This window comes from Homalodisca vitripennis, chromosome X (genome assembly GCF_021130785.1).
Source record: "Homalodisca vitripennis isolate AUS2020 chromosome X, UT_GWSS_2.1, whole genome shotgun sequence".
NCBI lineage: Eukaryota > Metazoa > Arthropoda > Insecta > Hemiptera > Cicadellidae > Homalodisca > Homalodisca vitripennis.
In genome coordinates this window covers 29,915,259-29,931,679 of record NC_060215.1, presented here as the reverse complement: position 1 = coordinate 29,931,679, position 16,421 = coordinate 29,915,259, and the positions used below count along the sequence as shown (strand labels likewise).

At 32.0% G+C, this 16,421-nt stretch overlaps 1 protein-coding gene across 1 annotated transcript in view; it reads right to left on the bottom strand.

Annotated features, from left to right (window-relative positions):
- Positions 1–2,426: 2,426 nt before the first annotated feature.
- LOC124368869 (beta-1,3-galactosyltransferase 5-like) overlaps positions 2,427–16,421 on the bottom strand; it is a 39,019-nt gene continuing 25,024 nt past the window's right edge. The window contains exons 3-4 of the mRNA XM_046826332.1: positions 5,830–6,188; positions 2,427–4,333 (exon numbers count right to left, since the gene is read on the bottom strand). Coding sequence (XP_046682288.1) covers positions 3,686–4,333; positions 5,830–6,188 — 1,007 coding nt within the window. The 3' untranslated portion in view covers positions 2,427–3,685. The remainder of the gene's footprint in view (positions 4,334–5,829; positions 6,189–16,421) is intronic.

Below are 16,421 nucleotides of genomic sequence, written 5' to 3'. Positions count from 1 at the left end.
TCTGAAAAACAATAAAAGTAGTCAAGATCTCCAAAACAAAAATAAAATCTAATCCGTGTTTCAACAAAATCATTCCCCATTTTTCCATATGGGGGAAAGATGAAAATCCAAGACTCTTTTACTTAAATCATAAGTTCATCTCTGTTTAAGTTTTTAAGTGTCTAATACTCAAATCAATCAACCCTATACCTCAACCCTTTTTCCTCGGCACTCCACCCTTTCAGCTCATTTCAACAGAAAGTACTTATTAATAAATTTGTCAGCAATGACATTGTTTTTATCCTTCTGGTAATCATATATTTCGGGTTTCAGCTCAAACACTCATGTCCTTGTACTTTTGTGTAAAATATTTTGTTTCCTGAGGGAAAGAGACGAATGTCTCCACACTTAGTCCTAAAAAGACCTTTGTGCCTCGCTAATTTATATTTGTATCCTCAAAATCTAAGACTCTTACAGAAGATGATCAGATTTGAGGGCTCCTGTTCTCTAATGTCTTGGGGCTAAGGAGATATGCTCCTAGGAATATTTTCAGAATTTTTCATATCGCAGGACAGTTTAGCCAAATATGCTCTGCTGATTCCTCCTTTTCTCCGCAGAGTCTGCATTCATCAGTCTGGCTAAGGCCCACCTTCATGAGGTGTTTTTTAAGGGGGCAATGTCCTGTCAGCATTCCTATTATCATTCTTATATCCTCCTTACTCTGATCTAGGAGAGATGCCCACCCTTTAGCATAAGGAGAGATAAACATTTTTGATTGTCTTAATCCTGGGGCCCTACTCCAATTAGTTCCTTATCCTCTTTTCCCAGTCTTTTACAAGAGCTTTGCTGCAGGAGAAAGCTATCCCGCAACCCGGCTCTGGCCCCAACATAAAGGACTCCACTCCCTTTTTGGCGAGAGTATCTTTTTCATTTCCATGAATGCCCTCATGGCCCGGCACCCAACCGAGTGTTACTCTATTTTCCTTAACCAGTTCTACCAGAGCATTCTTGCATTCCCAGACTGCTTTTGAATCAAATGAACAGTTATCGCCTTCAGTGCAGCCTGGCTGTCAGATAGTATCAAGTATTTTATTCCTTTTGGCCTCATTTGTACGAGTCTTCTGGCGCATGATTCTATTGCCATGACTTCCGCTTGGAAGACCGTGGTATTAAAAATGGTTTTTTACTTTCTAAGTGTTTTTAATGTAGTTGATTGCATCCATAACAATGTTAAGTATAATGTGCAGTTTCTCTGGATTAAACAAAATAAGTAAAATTCCAACGACTGGTTTGGAGCCCTAAACTAGTTCATGATAAACCCAAATAAATTATATTGATAATATTAATATACTCTATAGCCAGTAGATTGAAGCTGCAGTCCGAGAATGGAGTCTTACAGAGAGATCTATATACAGCCAAAAAATATTAAAATATGATGGTATACTGTGTTTTTTTACTGTCAGTGATATAAATAGAAGTGTCTATAGTGAATGTGATGTCTATGGCATTATTGATACCTAAAGTTATTTCGATAGCTATGGATCTATTGCGGAATACAGAGAGTATAAAGCTACTGCCTAACAGCCTAAATGTAGTACGTGTAATGTGGATGTAAAACAGGTGAGATTCTGTAACAAATGCATCTTTAATGAGTGAGATGTCTATAGCGAATGTGGTGTTCATATAGAGTTAGATGAATAATAAAACTGTGGTATATGATAGTAAATATTGTGTGTGTAGTGAATAGTGAATGTGGTGTCTAAAATGAATGTGGCGATTGAGTTTCAAGCAATTACAGTAAGAACATCTCTGTAACACTTCAGTCCCATTCTGCACACGTCTGCCGTTTCACTCAATACTTGCTCTTTTACTTTTATGGTGTCTATTCCGTCATGATTTTTACGATACTTTTTGTGTACAAAATCATTAAAAAGCAATGGTATTATCAAATTTACTCTTAAGAAATCTCTCATAGATATCTATACCTGACAATGCATTTACTAGTCTTTAACACAAAATGATCGTTTTATGTAAAGATACAATTCTGAAACATGGCAATAAGTGTTATATGTAGGTCCCTTAAGGACATATATCAACCTTTATACTTTAAATTTCAGATACAATTATTTTGTTTTAAGTGAATCAATATGCAGTAACTTTTATGGAAATAATACAAGAAAGATGAGTGAGAAGGTTGTTTTGGATGTTTGCTGCCTTTGAATGTTACAAAAGCGAGAAACACACTTCCGAGATCTGATATCCCAATTTCAAGTTCAGGTGGGTAAATAATCACCCATGTGTGCCAGCCAGCCACCCGGGAAATTGATTAGGAGTTACATCTCGTAAACGATGTTTCTCTATTTTTTTAATGATAAAAAAGGCAAACGTCAGACACAACCTCCTCACTCATTCAATTTTTCCTTTTTCATAAAATAAACTACAAAGAATGATGCACTGAAAACCTTTATTATGAGGTCAACAAAACTAAACAGTTATTAAACAGCAAATAAGAATAGATTCCTAAGAGTCATGTGCAAATTAACTCACCACAAAGTCTCATAGTCCTATCATAGTCTCCAGCTATAACTAATCTCACAAAAACTCCAATTGGAAACTTACTGATTAGTGAGTAAAAATGTATTATTACTACTTGCAGTAATAAATATGGAAAAATACCAAACTTACCATAAAATCACATTATTATTTATACAGTTATTTTTTAAACGATACAACTACTAAATATATAAAATTTCTCAGTTTCATTGAAACATGGTGCACAATTTGTTATAAAAAATAAATAATGCTGTACATTTGCGAACTACATTGCCTACAGTTAAAATAAAAATACAGATCATTTGAACACTTTTGGTTCAGGTAAGCATTTGTTCTCAAAATATTAGGATGGACGAGTCCAAAAAATGTATAATTGAGTGATGGATTTTATCTATATTGTACTAACTCGAGATTTATGTGTACCGATCTATTGTTTAATATTTTGGATTCATGTACTGTAGACAAACAAATCAAAATTAATATAACAATGCGAATACGTATTTATAACAGGGATACAAGCCAGAGTAAAATTTTTGTGTTAAACTAAAGGAAACAATAGACCTTTCAATATGGCCTTTGCATCACAGTAAGCTCTTCATCACTGTATTTTAATACAAAAATGTATAGTTCATATATAAAAATATGTCCCTTGAACAAATAAATACGTTAAAATATATGATAAAATAAAATTATAATACACACCTCCTTTTGAAAGAGGCTTTGTTTTGGCAATACGCTCTAACAAACTAACTTTAAAGCGAAACCAGTTTGCTAAGTGCAAGATGAAGCCTAGATTAAGGTGATGTACAGAAGGGTACGTACAGAGACTGTACTAGGCTAATAGTGTGGTAGCCTACTATGGCACCAGGCTGCAATATGTACACTGGGACAACATCGTCTGATCCTCATCTGTAAGTAATGAACCCATATCAACAGGTAACTCATAAAAGAATTGCTCTCAAATATTGCATTCGCTTACAATTGAATTTATACAATGAAGGTTACATTGCGTCAGGTTCATAAAAATTCTTTTAAAAGCGTCAGTGTCGGACTACGGCTATTCACTCGAGTGCAGGGAACTGTATTAAATGCAACACTGAAGTAACACGTTAACATTTGATAGGCACTATCTTTTTGTTGCGTTATACATCTCTCACTTACACTTTGATCTTCCGTCTAAAAGTTTTTTCCACAGATCAAACTGTTCGTGAGATTTAATCATATGAATACTAATACCTTTCTTTATATTGCACACGTTAAAAGGAATTCTTTTGTTTAGGAACTCGTTGATATGAACTCGTTTGATGTTGAGAGATTGTGCTATTATACCTGTGGTAAATACATCCTCTAGCTTGAGATAGGTGACGTCCAAGGCGTGATCGTACAGTTCGTGGACGATGTCACTAGTTAAAAGATACGCAGGCCCGGTGGTGAAGTCCGGAAATATCGCGGGAGAGAACTGGTCCACAGACACGTAATACTTGGATCGACTGTTACGTATCGGTTTCCATTTCTTCGCTAATCTCCCAAATATAGTCCTCTGGGCATTTAAATGGGTATCGATGAACTCTAGTAACTTAGGTACGTTAATAAACATATCGTCATCAGTTTTAAGCACGAATTTGGCTCGTGGGCAGTAATTATCTATCCACTCTAGAATTGACACTGTTTTCAATGTTAGGTTGTCATAAGAGTCAATAAAATTCCCTTGAATTATGTCGCCATACGTCTCTTCTTCTTCTAAAATTCCGGCCATAACATCGGGTTTTGATGTTGTTCCGATGCAAAATGCTATGGCCACCTGTAAAATACCAAAAGGTTAATGAGCTGAAATACATTTTAAGACAAGGAGTACGTGGTAATGAAATATACAGAAAATACACCAAACTACATAATAAACAATAAAAAAGTAATTGCTTTGTAGACACAGTGAGAGTATTGGGTGAAATCTGCCTGAAATGTTACAGTTTAGTGTAGCTAATAGAATGTAGGAGAGTTAGTTTATTTTATGACGATCTTACAGCGAAGTTATTCAAAACTTTTTCCTCTATAAATTAACCTTTAATCAACCAAAACAATGCAATGAAGCAATAGAGAAGACGTTAACTCTGTATAACCCTCATTACTGCAACTATATACAAAACTTAGTCTGCTTGAAAGAAGGAGAGAGAAATTGTGTGTACTAGGACCAGAACGACTATGGTTCACTTATAAATTCTAAACTTCGGTTTAATATTAAATGTAGATTATAATGCCCATGATATTCATCGTGATTAAACTTTCCTTAAAACACGTCCTAAAACTAAATCAAACTTGCTTCAAACGATGGAAACAAGACAAGGACATCTGTGCATCCACTTTGAATCACTAGTACTAGCACTAGTAATTAAAGTTGTAAGCAAAAATGTTCATTTGTTATAATCCAAGTCCTGCATTACTACGAAAAATACTTTTTAAATAATCCTTGTAGACGTCCATATACAGTTGGATTTGGAAACGCAAATGTGCTCCAAAAATACATAGTTAATACAAAGACCGTTTAACTTATTAACTGGAATTAGCATTTATTTTAAGCAGATACAAATCATCAACTCCTACATCTATACTGTACACCCCATATACATAAATTCGCAGTAGGGTGTGACCAATCCCAAAAACTGAGCATTGTGGGACAATGTATGACTTATGATATATATTTTAAATCAGTCTAAAATTTTACAATTTTAGCTCTTGCTCTATAATATTCCATTTTTCATCCATTTTTTCATCCATTTTTTAAACCACAAGTACAAATGTCTATACTAATATCTAGAATTTAAACATCTTAATTAACTTTTTAAGGCTGTCCAAATTTTAATTTCCTACAAATTAACTTCATTTAAAGACCTTTAACTTATTTTATTTTTACATCCCATTTTAATATGGAGATTTCAAATTTATAGGTTAAATCATATAACCTTAATTAAATGAGTTTTATTAATTTTAATTATTTTTATTATTAATTAATTCAAATATTAATAAGGCAATCAACACCTACTATATACAAACTTTGGACATGAGAGAGGTTGACCTACGAAAGTTAGCAGATCTGATTAGTGTGTAACTTAATTTTATGAATTTTTCTGATCTGTTAACCACTTTTTGATTGCAGCAGTGACACATTATTTTGTTTATGTTGTCACAAATTTTTAGCAAGTTGCTATATTGGTTGGCTTCCAGCGTTAAAACATCAAAACACCTTCATAAAAAATGCTTATTCTGTATTAAACTAAAGTGAAACATAGATGATATACGAACATCCTTGCGTTGGGTGTAGTGTCCCCAAGTCTGACGCACAGCCATGCGAGCTGCTGCGTGGTCCGGTGCAGTCGTGATCACTATCAGCAGGCGCAATCTCGCCCCTAGTTCGGGACACAGCTCCGGTATAGTGAGGTTGTGTCCTGCTGCGTAGATATTCCTCGTCAAAAACCCTCCTTTTGTTTTTGTTTTGTTCGTATTAGGACTTGACTCGGTTTCACTTTTTGGAGGTATTTTCTGAATAACAGCTGGTTTCTTATCAATCTTGGCAGGAGAAGGTTTAAGTGCTTCCGGCTCTTCTACTTTTACATCCGGTTTTACCCCGTCAACTGGTGCTTTACTTTGGTTTTGCATCGCTTCTGGAATAAGACAGAATTGATCAGTATATAAGATTATAAATATATAATAAAATGCTAGGTTTTGATACCATGAATCCAACACAAGCAAGAGTATCATTGTTAATCAGAAAAACCAACACAAGAAAAAGTATCATTGTTAATCAGAATCTTGTTTAAGAAAATTCATCAGAACCAATACAGCAATCTTCAAGTACAATAACACCAATTTAGTTCTAAAAATGGTAATTTAAGAAGTATAAGTAACCATATTCTTTAATTTGCTTGTGTTATCTGTTTTTGTTTTGTTCAATGAAATTGCTAAATTGAACATAAATTGAATTTTAAACCATAAAATATTATTTGTTTCAATTTTACAAACTTTTCCAATGATTTTTCGTGGCCAAAAATAAATTCTGCATTAAAATTCAAGAAAACCTAATTTTTAAAGTAGTTAACTGAATTGTACAGCTGCTATATAAAAAAAGAACACAATAATCTTATTTAATTTATTTTTAGCAGTCAAATAATTCTTAAAAATAGTTTGGACTCTCAATTATGAGTCATCAAATGTGTGCATCAAAGTTAATGAAAGTACAAAATATTCTCATACAATTAATCACAATTATTAAACAAATAAAACTACAATATACAACACAAACATACATTTTAAGATAAAAGTAATTCTTTACAAACTGTCTCTCTGACATTTTAGTACTTGTGGCTATGTTTACCCGTGGTTTTTAATTAACTTTGACATACTTTAAGACAATAGCTTATGTAAAAAATTATTCCAAAGGGGCTTTGAGAAAATAAATGTGTTCTAGACTTGTGTTTGGACATACTTATATATTTTTGATGCTTCTACGAAATTTAGAGCACCATTATACTGTCAGTAGTCAGTACTTGTTTCAAGTACTGTGTGAAAAATAAAAATATTGTGCATTATATGTAATTCAACACATTAGGACCAACAAGGTTACCCTGTCAAACTTGTATTATTCACGTTTTCATTCAAGTGTTTAGCAAAGTAGCTTTTGAACTAATTTTTTTAAACTGAACTGGTCACTGAGTACTAATTACTATTGTGGAATTTGAATGAGAATAAGAATGCATTAGACTAGCCAGGGTTATAACAATCTGTGGCAAGCCATTTTTTGTAAATGTAATTATTTATATTAATAAAAATATTTTTACTGTCTAAGACCATTGGTGTTGTATATTATTTTATTTATGCACAAAATGAAAATTTTAAGCATCTACATAAATAAATACTTTGTACTTTTAGTGGTCCCATATTAATATATTTTCTTTTAGTGGTCCCCTATTAATATATTTTCTTTAAGGGTACTTGTAGGTTTTATTCTCATGTACTGCCATCACTTGGAGGGGATGGTTTTGGTTTAAATTTAAGAAGCCCATTTTATAATATATTAAATAGGTAGAGATGAATTGTTGTTTTTAAGAGATTGTCTGTTTGTTTCCTTCTGATCAGCTGTCGTCATATCATAGGTGCAATACATGTACTGAGATACATGAAGTTAGAATACACAAACTTCCAAGTCAAATAATATTTACAAAACCAAGATATTTCCTTATTTTTATTATGAATTCTCAATGGGTTTTAACAAACTTTTCATGAGAGTATATTTTGAAATAAATGTAACCGAACCACTGCGTAACTTGCGATATACAAGAAGTTGGTTTCCAAAGAATAAAATTTTTTTTCATGTGGAATACTATATTGAAGACAATTTGTGAAAATATTTCAAAATGTCGACCTCCCTATATAACATAGCCAGTACGTTTTCAGTGGAGGCATGTAAAGGTTGCAGCATACCACTGCAATAAAATGTGGTGATATAACCTTTAAGAAATTGTTTATTAATGCAGTAACTTCAAGTTATTGTTTAAAATTCACCTTTGATAAATTTATTTAATCATTTGTTGTGATAGCGGCATTACTGTTTGTTAAAATAAATAAATATAACAACTTGAAACAATAGAATTGATTATCTTTACTAACATGATTCACATATATCCTTACACATGGATATGTGTGACTTTGGGAATCTATCCTACATTTCTTGACTACGAAAGTTGTGTAGGAGATTTGACAACAGTTATATAGATAAACCATATTATCATATTTCCTTTATGTTATGCATTATTTTTTTATTGAGAACCAAGTATCTTAGTCAATAATACGGGCCATTATCATGAATACACAACTACCTTAGTTTAGCTGCAAAATAAATTCAGAAAGTTGTAACTTTGAAAGACTATTACATAATCTATAAGCTAAAGCCATGCTTGGTGTTCAGTTGAGTACATCAATTATAAATTAAGAAATAAAAAGGTCAACTGTAGCGGCTTCCATACTGCAGGTGGCATTAATGTGTGTATGTTATTTGACTTTAAATGCATTACAAAAAGACGAAATCATTGGACAGGTTAACATTTTACAGGAATATTTTATCTGACCAGAACCTGACATGGCTAAAAAACAAACAGATTTACCCACTAATGGATGTCATCATCTTGTTATTATTATAGTAGCAGCTATTTGGGAAGGAAGTTCCACAACCTCCTTCCACTGGAACTGAGGAACAAGGAAGTGATGGATCTCAGACCCCCTTTACACAGATGACTCATAGATCATCCCTTCTAGCCCATAGAAGAGTTCACTCAACAAGCTTTTGACATATAACTTTGTTTCTCAACATGTACTTGTGTAGTAATTATGATGCTAACACTATTCTCAATGAATATGTGAATAAAGAACATTGTCTATTGTCTATTTCAAGACAAATTAAAAATCCAAACAAAGAATTAAAGCTTAAGCCCAATAAAATAACACTTAGGTCATTAGAAATTTCAGCACTTCATTTTTACCCAAAACCCAACTTTTCAAAATATTGATTTTCAACAAAATCCCTTGATAATATAACATGAATCCATAAATAGTTCATTAGCTCGTGGATGACCCCGAGCTGCTGGCTGTGTGCCGTGGCATGTGCCGAGACGAGGAGGCCGAGCAAGTAGGTTACTCTACGTGGAGTATGCTAGAAGGGTGGGGCATGCCACTTCACCAATGTTGACGGCATTTAATGTGCTAAACAATGTTGCCAATTGTTTAGATATATCTTTAAAAACTATGGATTTTAAGAGAAAATGTTTTAATATTATTTCGCAAACCTTATAAATGTAGTATTATTTTTTTAGCTCTAGTATATTTAAAATACAATATAATGGTATATTTATATAAATTGTTATTATAAAATTAAGTACTATATTATAATATATGTATATAATTTTTTTATGATAAAAGTAATAAGTTTGTGTAAATTTTACCATTAGGCTATTATTTTTAGTTTGGCAGACTCTTTACATAAATATTAAATTTATTATGAAAGTTATTGTTTTTTCAACTTAATATAAGGATTTTATTTAATTTTCGTTTTACCGGGGATGTAAACCTTAGCATAGGGTTCCCTTATAATTGGGCTTCATGCCTGTAAGGGCTACCTTTTGCGGGAATTTACATATCTATAGTATATATTTTAGTAGTAATTATTGTTAGTTGTAAGTAATTATTGTTTATTTATGAACTGTTTTAATCATGCGTTATTTGTTTCATTTCATTTGAAATTTAGTTTTGTACATTCCTGCAATAAAGAGAGTTTTCTATTCTATTCTATTTTATTAACTTTTTTACACAATCATTTTTAACAACAAAAATAAACATAGCTATGGTGGGAAAGATTGATTCAATGCAAATGATCAATCTTTAGATCAACTGTAGTTCATCTTCTCCTTAGTGCAGCATCCTAAGTCACTATCACGGACTTGACTCTTGGGATCTGGAGTCATGTCAGTCTGAAGGGATCCAAAAACACTTCTTCGTCGCCAAATTTCTTGGATCTCTTCAGACAGATTCCAGGTGTCTAGTCTCTGATAGCATCAGACTTTAGATGCAGCACTTAACGGAAGGTGAACTGGAGCTTGTTGGACTTTTGCAACAAAAACAAACATTTTATAATGGGTTAACTACTTCAGTAACTCGTTGAAATATTTTACTATTTTTTTTATTATTGATGGTTTGGTTTATGTACAAGATTGCAGCACTTATTAACATTTGGTCTTGTTATTAAATAAACCAAGGATAAAAAAAAACAATAATCAAAGCTATATTTTTAGAACTAATACGTTGCATACTGTTATTCAAATATTGCTGCAAAGGACACCAAAATGCCACCCTTGGAGAAAATCTTACAGCACGGATTTCAACACCTTTTGTTGGGTCAAATGGCATGGACCATGGTGGAATTCAGGTCACCACTGTTCCACTGTTGTTCCACTGACAATTGTAGTACTCATTATACATTGCGAATTAATGGAAAGTGAATCAATTCCATCATACCGTCTGTTACATGCAGCTTAGCCTATATCAACTAACCGAAGGAATCATGAAAACATAAAACAATTTAACAATTTAAGTGGTATTTACTAAATACCAAACCTTGACAATTAATATAAATCAATGTTTGTAAGTTAGACAAAAAAACAAAGCCACTAGTACAAAATAGCTAATTATTTAGCTAAAGAATTAATTTCCTCATCTAGCGCTTTGCTTTTTAAATTTGTTTTTTCACATAACGTTTGAGCTTTTTGACCGATAATTGATTAATTCTATTAGCAACTCTTTTCTTAACAGCTCTGTCCCAAAATACATAGGAGACTCGCGGTGAGGCATGTACTACATAAATACACAACAACAAGCAAAATATTATTTACGAAAATATGATAATTCGTTAATTAAATTATCTATTTACGGTTTTTCAAACACAAAATAATGGGTAGATCCAGGAGAGAGCCATGGGGGCCTCTAATATTTTTTAAAAAGGCGTTATTGTGAGAAAAAAATTGTAGTACTTTTGTACTGTAACCATACAAATTAACAACTTAATGAACTGAACTTCTAGTACAGTGTGAGTAAATTTCTTTCTAAACATTTTATTTTCATGGTATTAAATGCAAAATTACCTTTTACAACAATGATAATGGTAAACTAAGGTGGCTCCCTAAGAAAATCAAAACTGAATCCGCCCTTGCAACAAAACACGTGTTAGAGATCGGTAATCTGCGTATTGCTCATCAGCAGTCATCTGCGAATAGATGCAGCAGACTCGCATCAATGCACAAGCATACATATAGAAAATATTAACTGCAAGCAAAATATTATTTACAAACATATGGTATTTTATTAATTTAAGGGGTTTTAAAACTCAAAATAGGAAAAAACACATTTTAGCGTTCGCTAATTTGTATACTACCGATCAGCTGATAATTAATTACGTGGCAAATCTGTGCAGATGTGGTTGTTGAGTCGCATCGATCGATTTTCGAATCCGAATTTTCAAAAAAAGGAGGAAAATAAATTCAGTGACAACAAAATCTAAGAAATCCTAGAGGTATTTTTAAAATTTTAGGAATTTTCCAGAGGTAACAAAATTCCCTGAGAATACCCGGTTTCCCTGAGCATAGCAGCCATGTAGTAATATCTAATATCTAAAGAAATTCCAAAATTCCTTAATGAACAAACTCGATGACAGAAAGTGGAACAGGAAAAATTACAAATATAACTAGGCTTATACTTCTGAATCGTAACTAAGTTTGCTGTTTGGGCCGGAGGAGATTAAAATGGAATTTCAATCTAGTGCGGAATAGTCAACGGTTAATGGAAAGTAATAATAACAACTACGGTACATTAAACTCAGGTAACAATTAATGAACTGCTGGTGAGTTAATTAGCAAATAATTAAGAATGTAAAAGAGGACTGCTGCGATCAAATTGAACTTATAATAATTTAATATTTGTCACATGGGCACCTTTAAAACCCATAGATCCCTTTGGTAGATTTAAATAAAACAAAAGTAATTAAAATTTCAAAGCCATTTAAAATTTTCTCAGATCAAAATTTATTGTGTCTGAATAATAACATAAATATTTAACTGAAACTTTAATGTCAATAAAAACTGTTCTAGGGCTTATAAATGTGACCAACATTGCTGTGACATTCTTGAGGTGTTTTCAAATTAACATGAATAAAAAAAATTTAATAATTCTAGGCAATTGACAATTTATAAAAAAAAAAAAAAAAAAAAAAAAAAAAAAAAAAAAAAAAAAAAAAAAAAAAAAAAAAAAAAAAAAGTTTCAAGCCTTCATGGTTTTGGAGATCTTGTGGTAGGTTTGTTGCCCACTGATATTTGGATAACTATATGTGTATTAACCAAAATTAACATTTTGATTTTTATCTATTATGTTTTGCAAGGACCAAAACTAATTCCAACATTGTGTTGTTTTTTAAGAACAGTTGAGTGATTGTTTTCTGAAAGAAATTACCAAACATTATACAGATATAGTACTCCGAAATATTATAAACTTGTAAGGAGTGTGCTACAATAGACTATTGTTATAAACGATATCAATTCTGTAAATGTTTTTAAGAAGGCTGTCAAATAAAGTGGTCTTTTGACTCATCATCTTTGAATTAGTGTTTTAATTCATAAAATGTATAAATGATAAAACAATAAATAAAATATTGTCAGCGATTATTTCTAAAATTTAAAGTAATATGTATTTATTGGCAAAAATGAGGTGAATTATGCTATGATTAATACAAGATTACACCATTACTCTTTTTTAGAGCATCTTAAGCACTTGAAACGTTAAAAAAATTATGTGTTGCTATTTCCAATGCCTAAAATGTTTCATATTATACTTCTTGGAGTGCACTAGAAGAATTGAATTGATTTGTGTTGTATACAGTCTATACTTCAACGCCAGTTAATGCATGGCTTAGACATTTTTATGACCCATTGTTAAACTTGAACAATACCCCAGATCACTCATAAAACTGTTATTAACATTCAACATTTAAGTGAACGTACAGTTCAACTCCATCGATCTAGTTAGAACTACAACTAATACAGATCATATTAACACATCTAGTTTTTCTAACTAAAAAGAATTCAATTTGTAAAATTTGATTTTACTTACTTTCAAAAACACTAATAAGAAGTTAAGATGTTGTAAACTATGATAATAAATGTTTAAAGTCACTAACTTAAAGTGGTCTGAACATTCAGCTTTCAACATAATGTCCACAAACTTGGGAGATTTTAACAGCCATCACAGCCAGAGGGAACGTTTGTCTATTGTGAAAATTACACAACCTGGACTGAAAATGACTTTTGTTGGTCTTTGATGCCTACACATTCTACTTATTCCTCTGGCATCGTCCTGATTTTGCTTCAGTACACAGTCAGCTGAAACCAATGCCTACTAGAAAGAAAGTTCTTTGTATACTCCCAAATTTCCAAAAAAGACATATTGTGACATTAATAAAAATTAGTACATTCCTAATAAGGACTTTGCAAAGGCTTTTACAAAGCTAATCTTGTCGCCAACCAAGATATCTTCACATGAGGTTTCAGAAAGGAGTAAGTACCAGGCTGGAGCCAAAAATATAACAGAGTACACTGGCTTCAGTAGTACTAGAGGCTGTAGCACAGCTGATCATCCACTTTAATCCCTTGATGAAGCACAGAAAATCTAAGACTCTGGAAGATATTAACTATATCTGTGCTATCTGGAAAGCTTACCCCTTACTTAGGAATCTTTACTCCAGTTACCTTCTACAAGAACCTATACATGTGGATTATTGCAAAAAATATTTTAATTTATTTAACCTAATCCATGGTAAAGAGGTCAAAATGAACCCAATTCTTGAAGAAAAGTATTGTATATTTTACAAAATTACTTGGTGTTTAAGACTGGTTGACTTCCCACACAAGGGCTTTTCAAAACTGGAAGAACTTGGGGATTCATATGAGTGAAACAAACATGACGACGATCTGTAAATAAATATGACAATAAATCCTCTTTCATATGCCAATAAATCTAATTTGAAAAGAGCCCATTTTAACCAACACCAAGTTCAAGAGAAAATCAGGTCTAAGTAATGTAAGCACGATTTTCTATTATTTTTATAAAAAAAATTCACAATTATCTAATAATTTTAATTTTTCACACGAGGCCTTTTGACATCAAAGATGCAATCGTCAGGTGTGAATCAAAGATGGCATCTTTGATGTCAAAAGGCCTTGTGTGAAAAAAATAAAATTATTGAACAATTATGTTTCTTTTATAAAAATAATAGAAAATAGTTTTCCAATAAGAAGAGCTCCTCCTTCAATGAAACATAAGTTTATTTATTCACATACATCAATACGCCACTTGACACTAACGATTCACTAACACTGTTTTTAATCTGGTAATGTGCACCTTGCTGGGGTGCATTTAAACAACATGTACAGGACTACAAATTTCTCAAGTCAAGATACATTGAATTTATTACTATTTATTTATGTTTTTTATGCAGAAGTGTGTATATGTTCATTTTCCCTTCGGGCGTTACTTAACATAACAAATGTTTAATAATAAAAAAAGTGTTCAAAGGTACTCCCCCTCCCTTGCATAGAAAAACCTAAATAAACTTTCAAATAGGAGGGTGGTTTTGATCTAAGGTAATCATGACCAGTTTTGGATAGGAAGACATTTTTTATGAAATGCCAATATGAGTGTAATTTCAATTGACAGATTCTGAATGAAATTTATGTAGTACCACACATATTTATTTGGGTACTATATACTCGTATATGATGAATCCTGAGGGTTTCCTGCATTCCGTTATTGTAATACATTTTTAGATGTTAGTATTCTTATGACATGTAAGACACGGCACAGACAACCAATATGTATATTTTTTTTCTCACCACTTACAAATTTTGGAAAATAAAACGTACCACAAAACCACAATTAAGATTCACAAAACAATGCCGGGCCAGAAAATTTGGAGCACTTACAGATTAAACATGTTGTTTATGTGTCACAGTAAAACGGTAAGATTCATTCTTATATCATACCTACCAGTAATTTAAAGGAACAACACAAATGTCAAAATCTATCTCTTATGAATACCTTTTTATGGAACCCATATGATTGATGGTATAAAACTATACAATGTATCCGAGACAATTTATCACAGCACAAAACTGGATCTGGCCTTGAACGGACTCAATACCAAGAACTTCTATACAAAGGTCAGAGCATGACCTTTTGCTTTGATATTATCATTAAATGCATGTACCCGACACCATTCAATTTTTAAGAAATAGTCTAAAACACTGTCTAATAAGATGTGGTGAAAGATTGTTAAGACAATTATGTGGTGTACCGTGTCAAGGTAAATAAATAATAATTACATTATTTTTATATGAGCTTTCCATAATTAAAATTTGAGGAGAGCTGACAAGAGCATATACCATTTATGCTCCTAGCTTATGCCCCACCACTACAAATATCAAAAGTGACTTTAACTTTTCAAACTTTTTGAACAGTACCAGTGCCTACCAAAACATCAAGAAAATCTTTAAAACCAATTGAACTTTTTTTCAATACTCAATATTTTCAAATCAAATATATGTCTGATTAGTTTTAGGGGCATCATTTTTTTAACCGTACGATTGAGTATTTTTACATACTTTCAGGAAAAGTAACCTAAAATATATTAAAAAAAACCTTAATGAAGCTTTCTTTAGAACAATAATTACTTTGTTGCAAACAATTTTCATCCTGGGCTTACCGAATGTTGAAGGTAGCCAAGGAATAGTGAAGGTTGTTCATAAGGAAATTGAATATTTGACAGTTTTTTATGTAATTTGGGAGTGAATTAAAACGTTTAGCCTAAAGTAAAGTGGAGAGAATGCTATGAGGTGACAGTTGAAGTTTTTCTATAGCAAGATAATCTTTATCATAAATGTCAAGGTGAGCGTGATTTAATGGTGAATATATGTTCTAATTTCCCAATATTAAACAGCTGCGTAGTGCTCGACAGATTAACAATTCTTACTGAAACTACTCTTTACAGACACATGTAAAAGTCAAGCTAAGAATGTATGAGAAAGATATGCCTTTTTACAAGTTTATCAAAGGTTTTTAAAAATTGCAGTATGTAACCCAAATTCTCTTAAACTATAACCAAAAGATAAAATTCTCATTTAAAAATCCACAACATATTTAATAGGTAAAAATCCTATAACTCCTATAAGAATTGATCTCATCGTTCATAAAAAATGGTCTTACATAACTGAATACATTTGGTATGAAACCCGTTTGCTCCAACCACCATA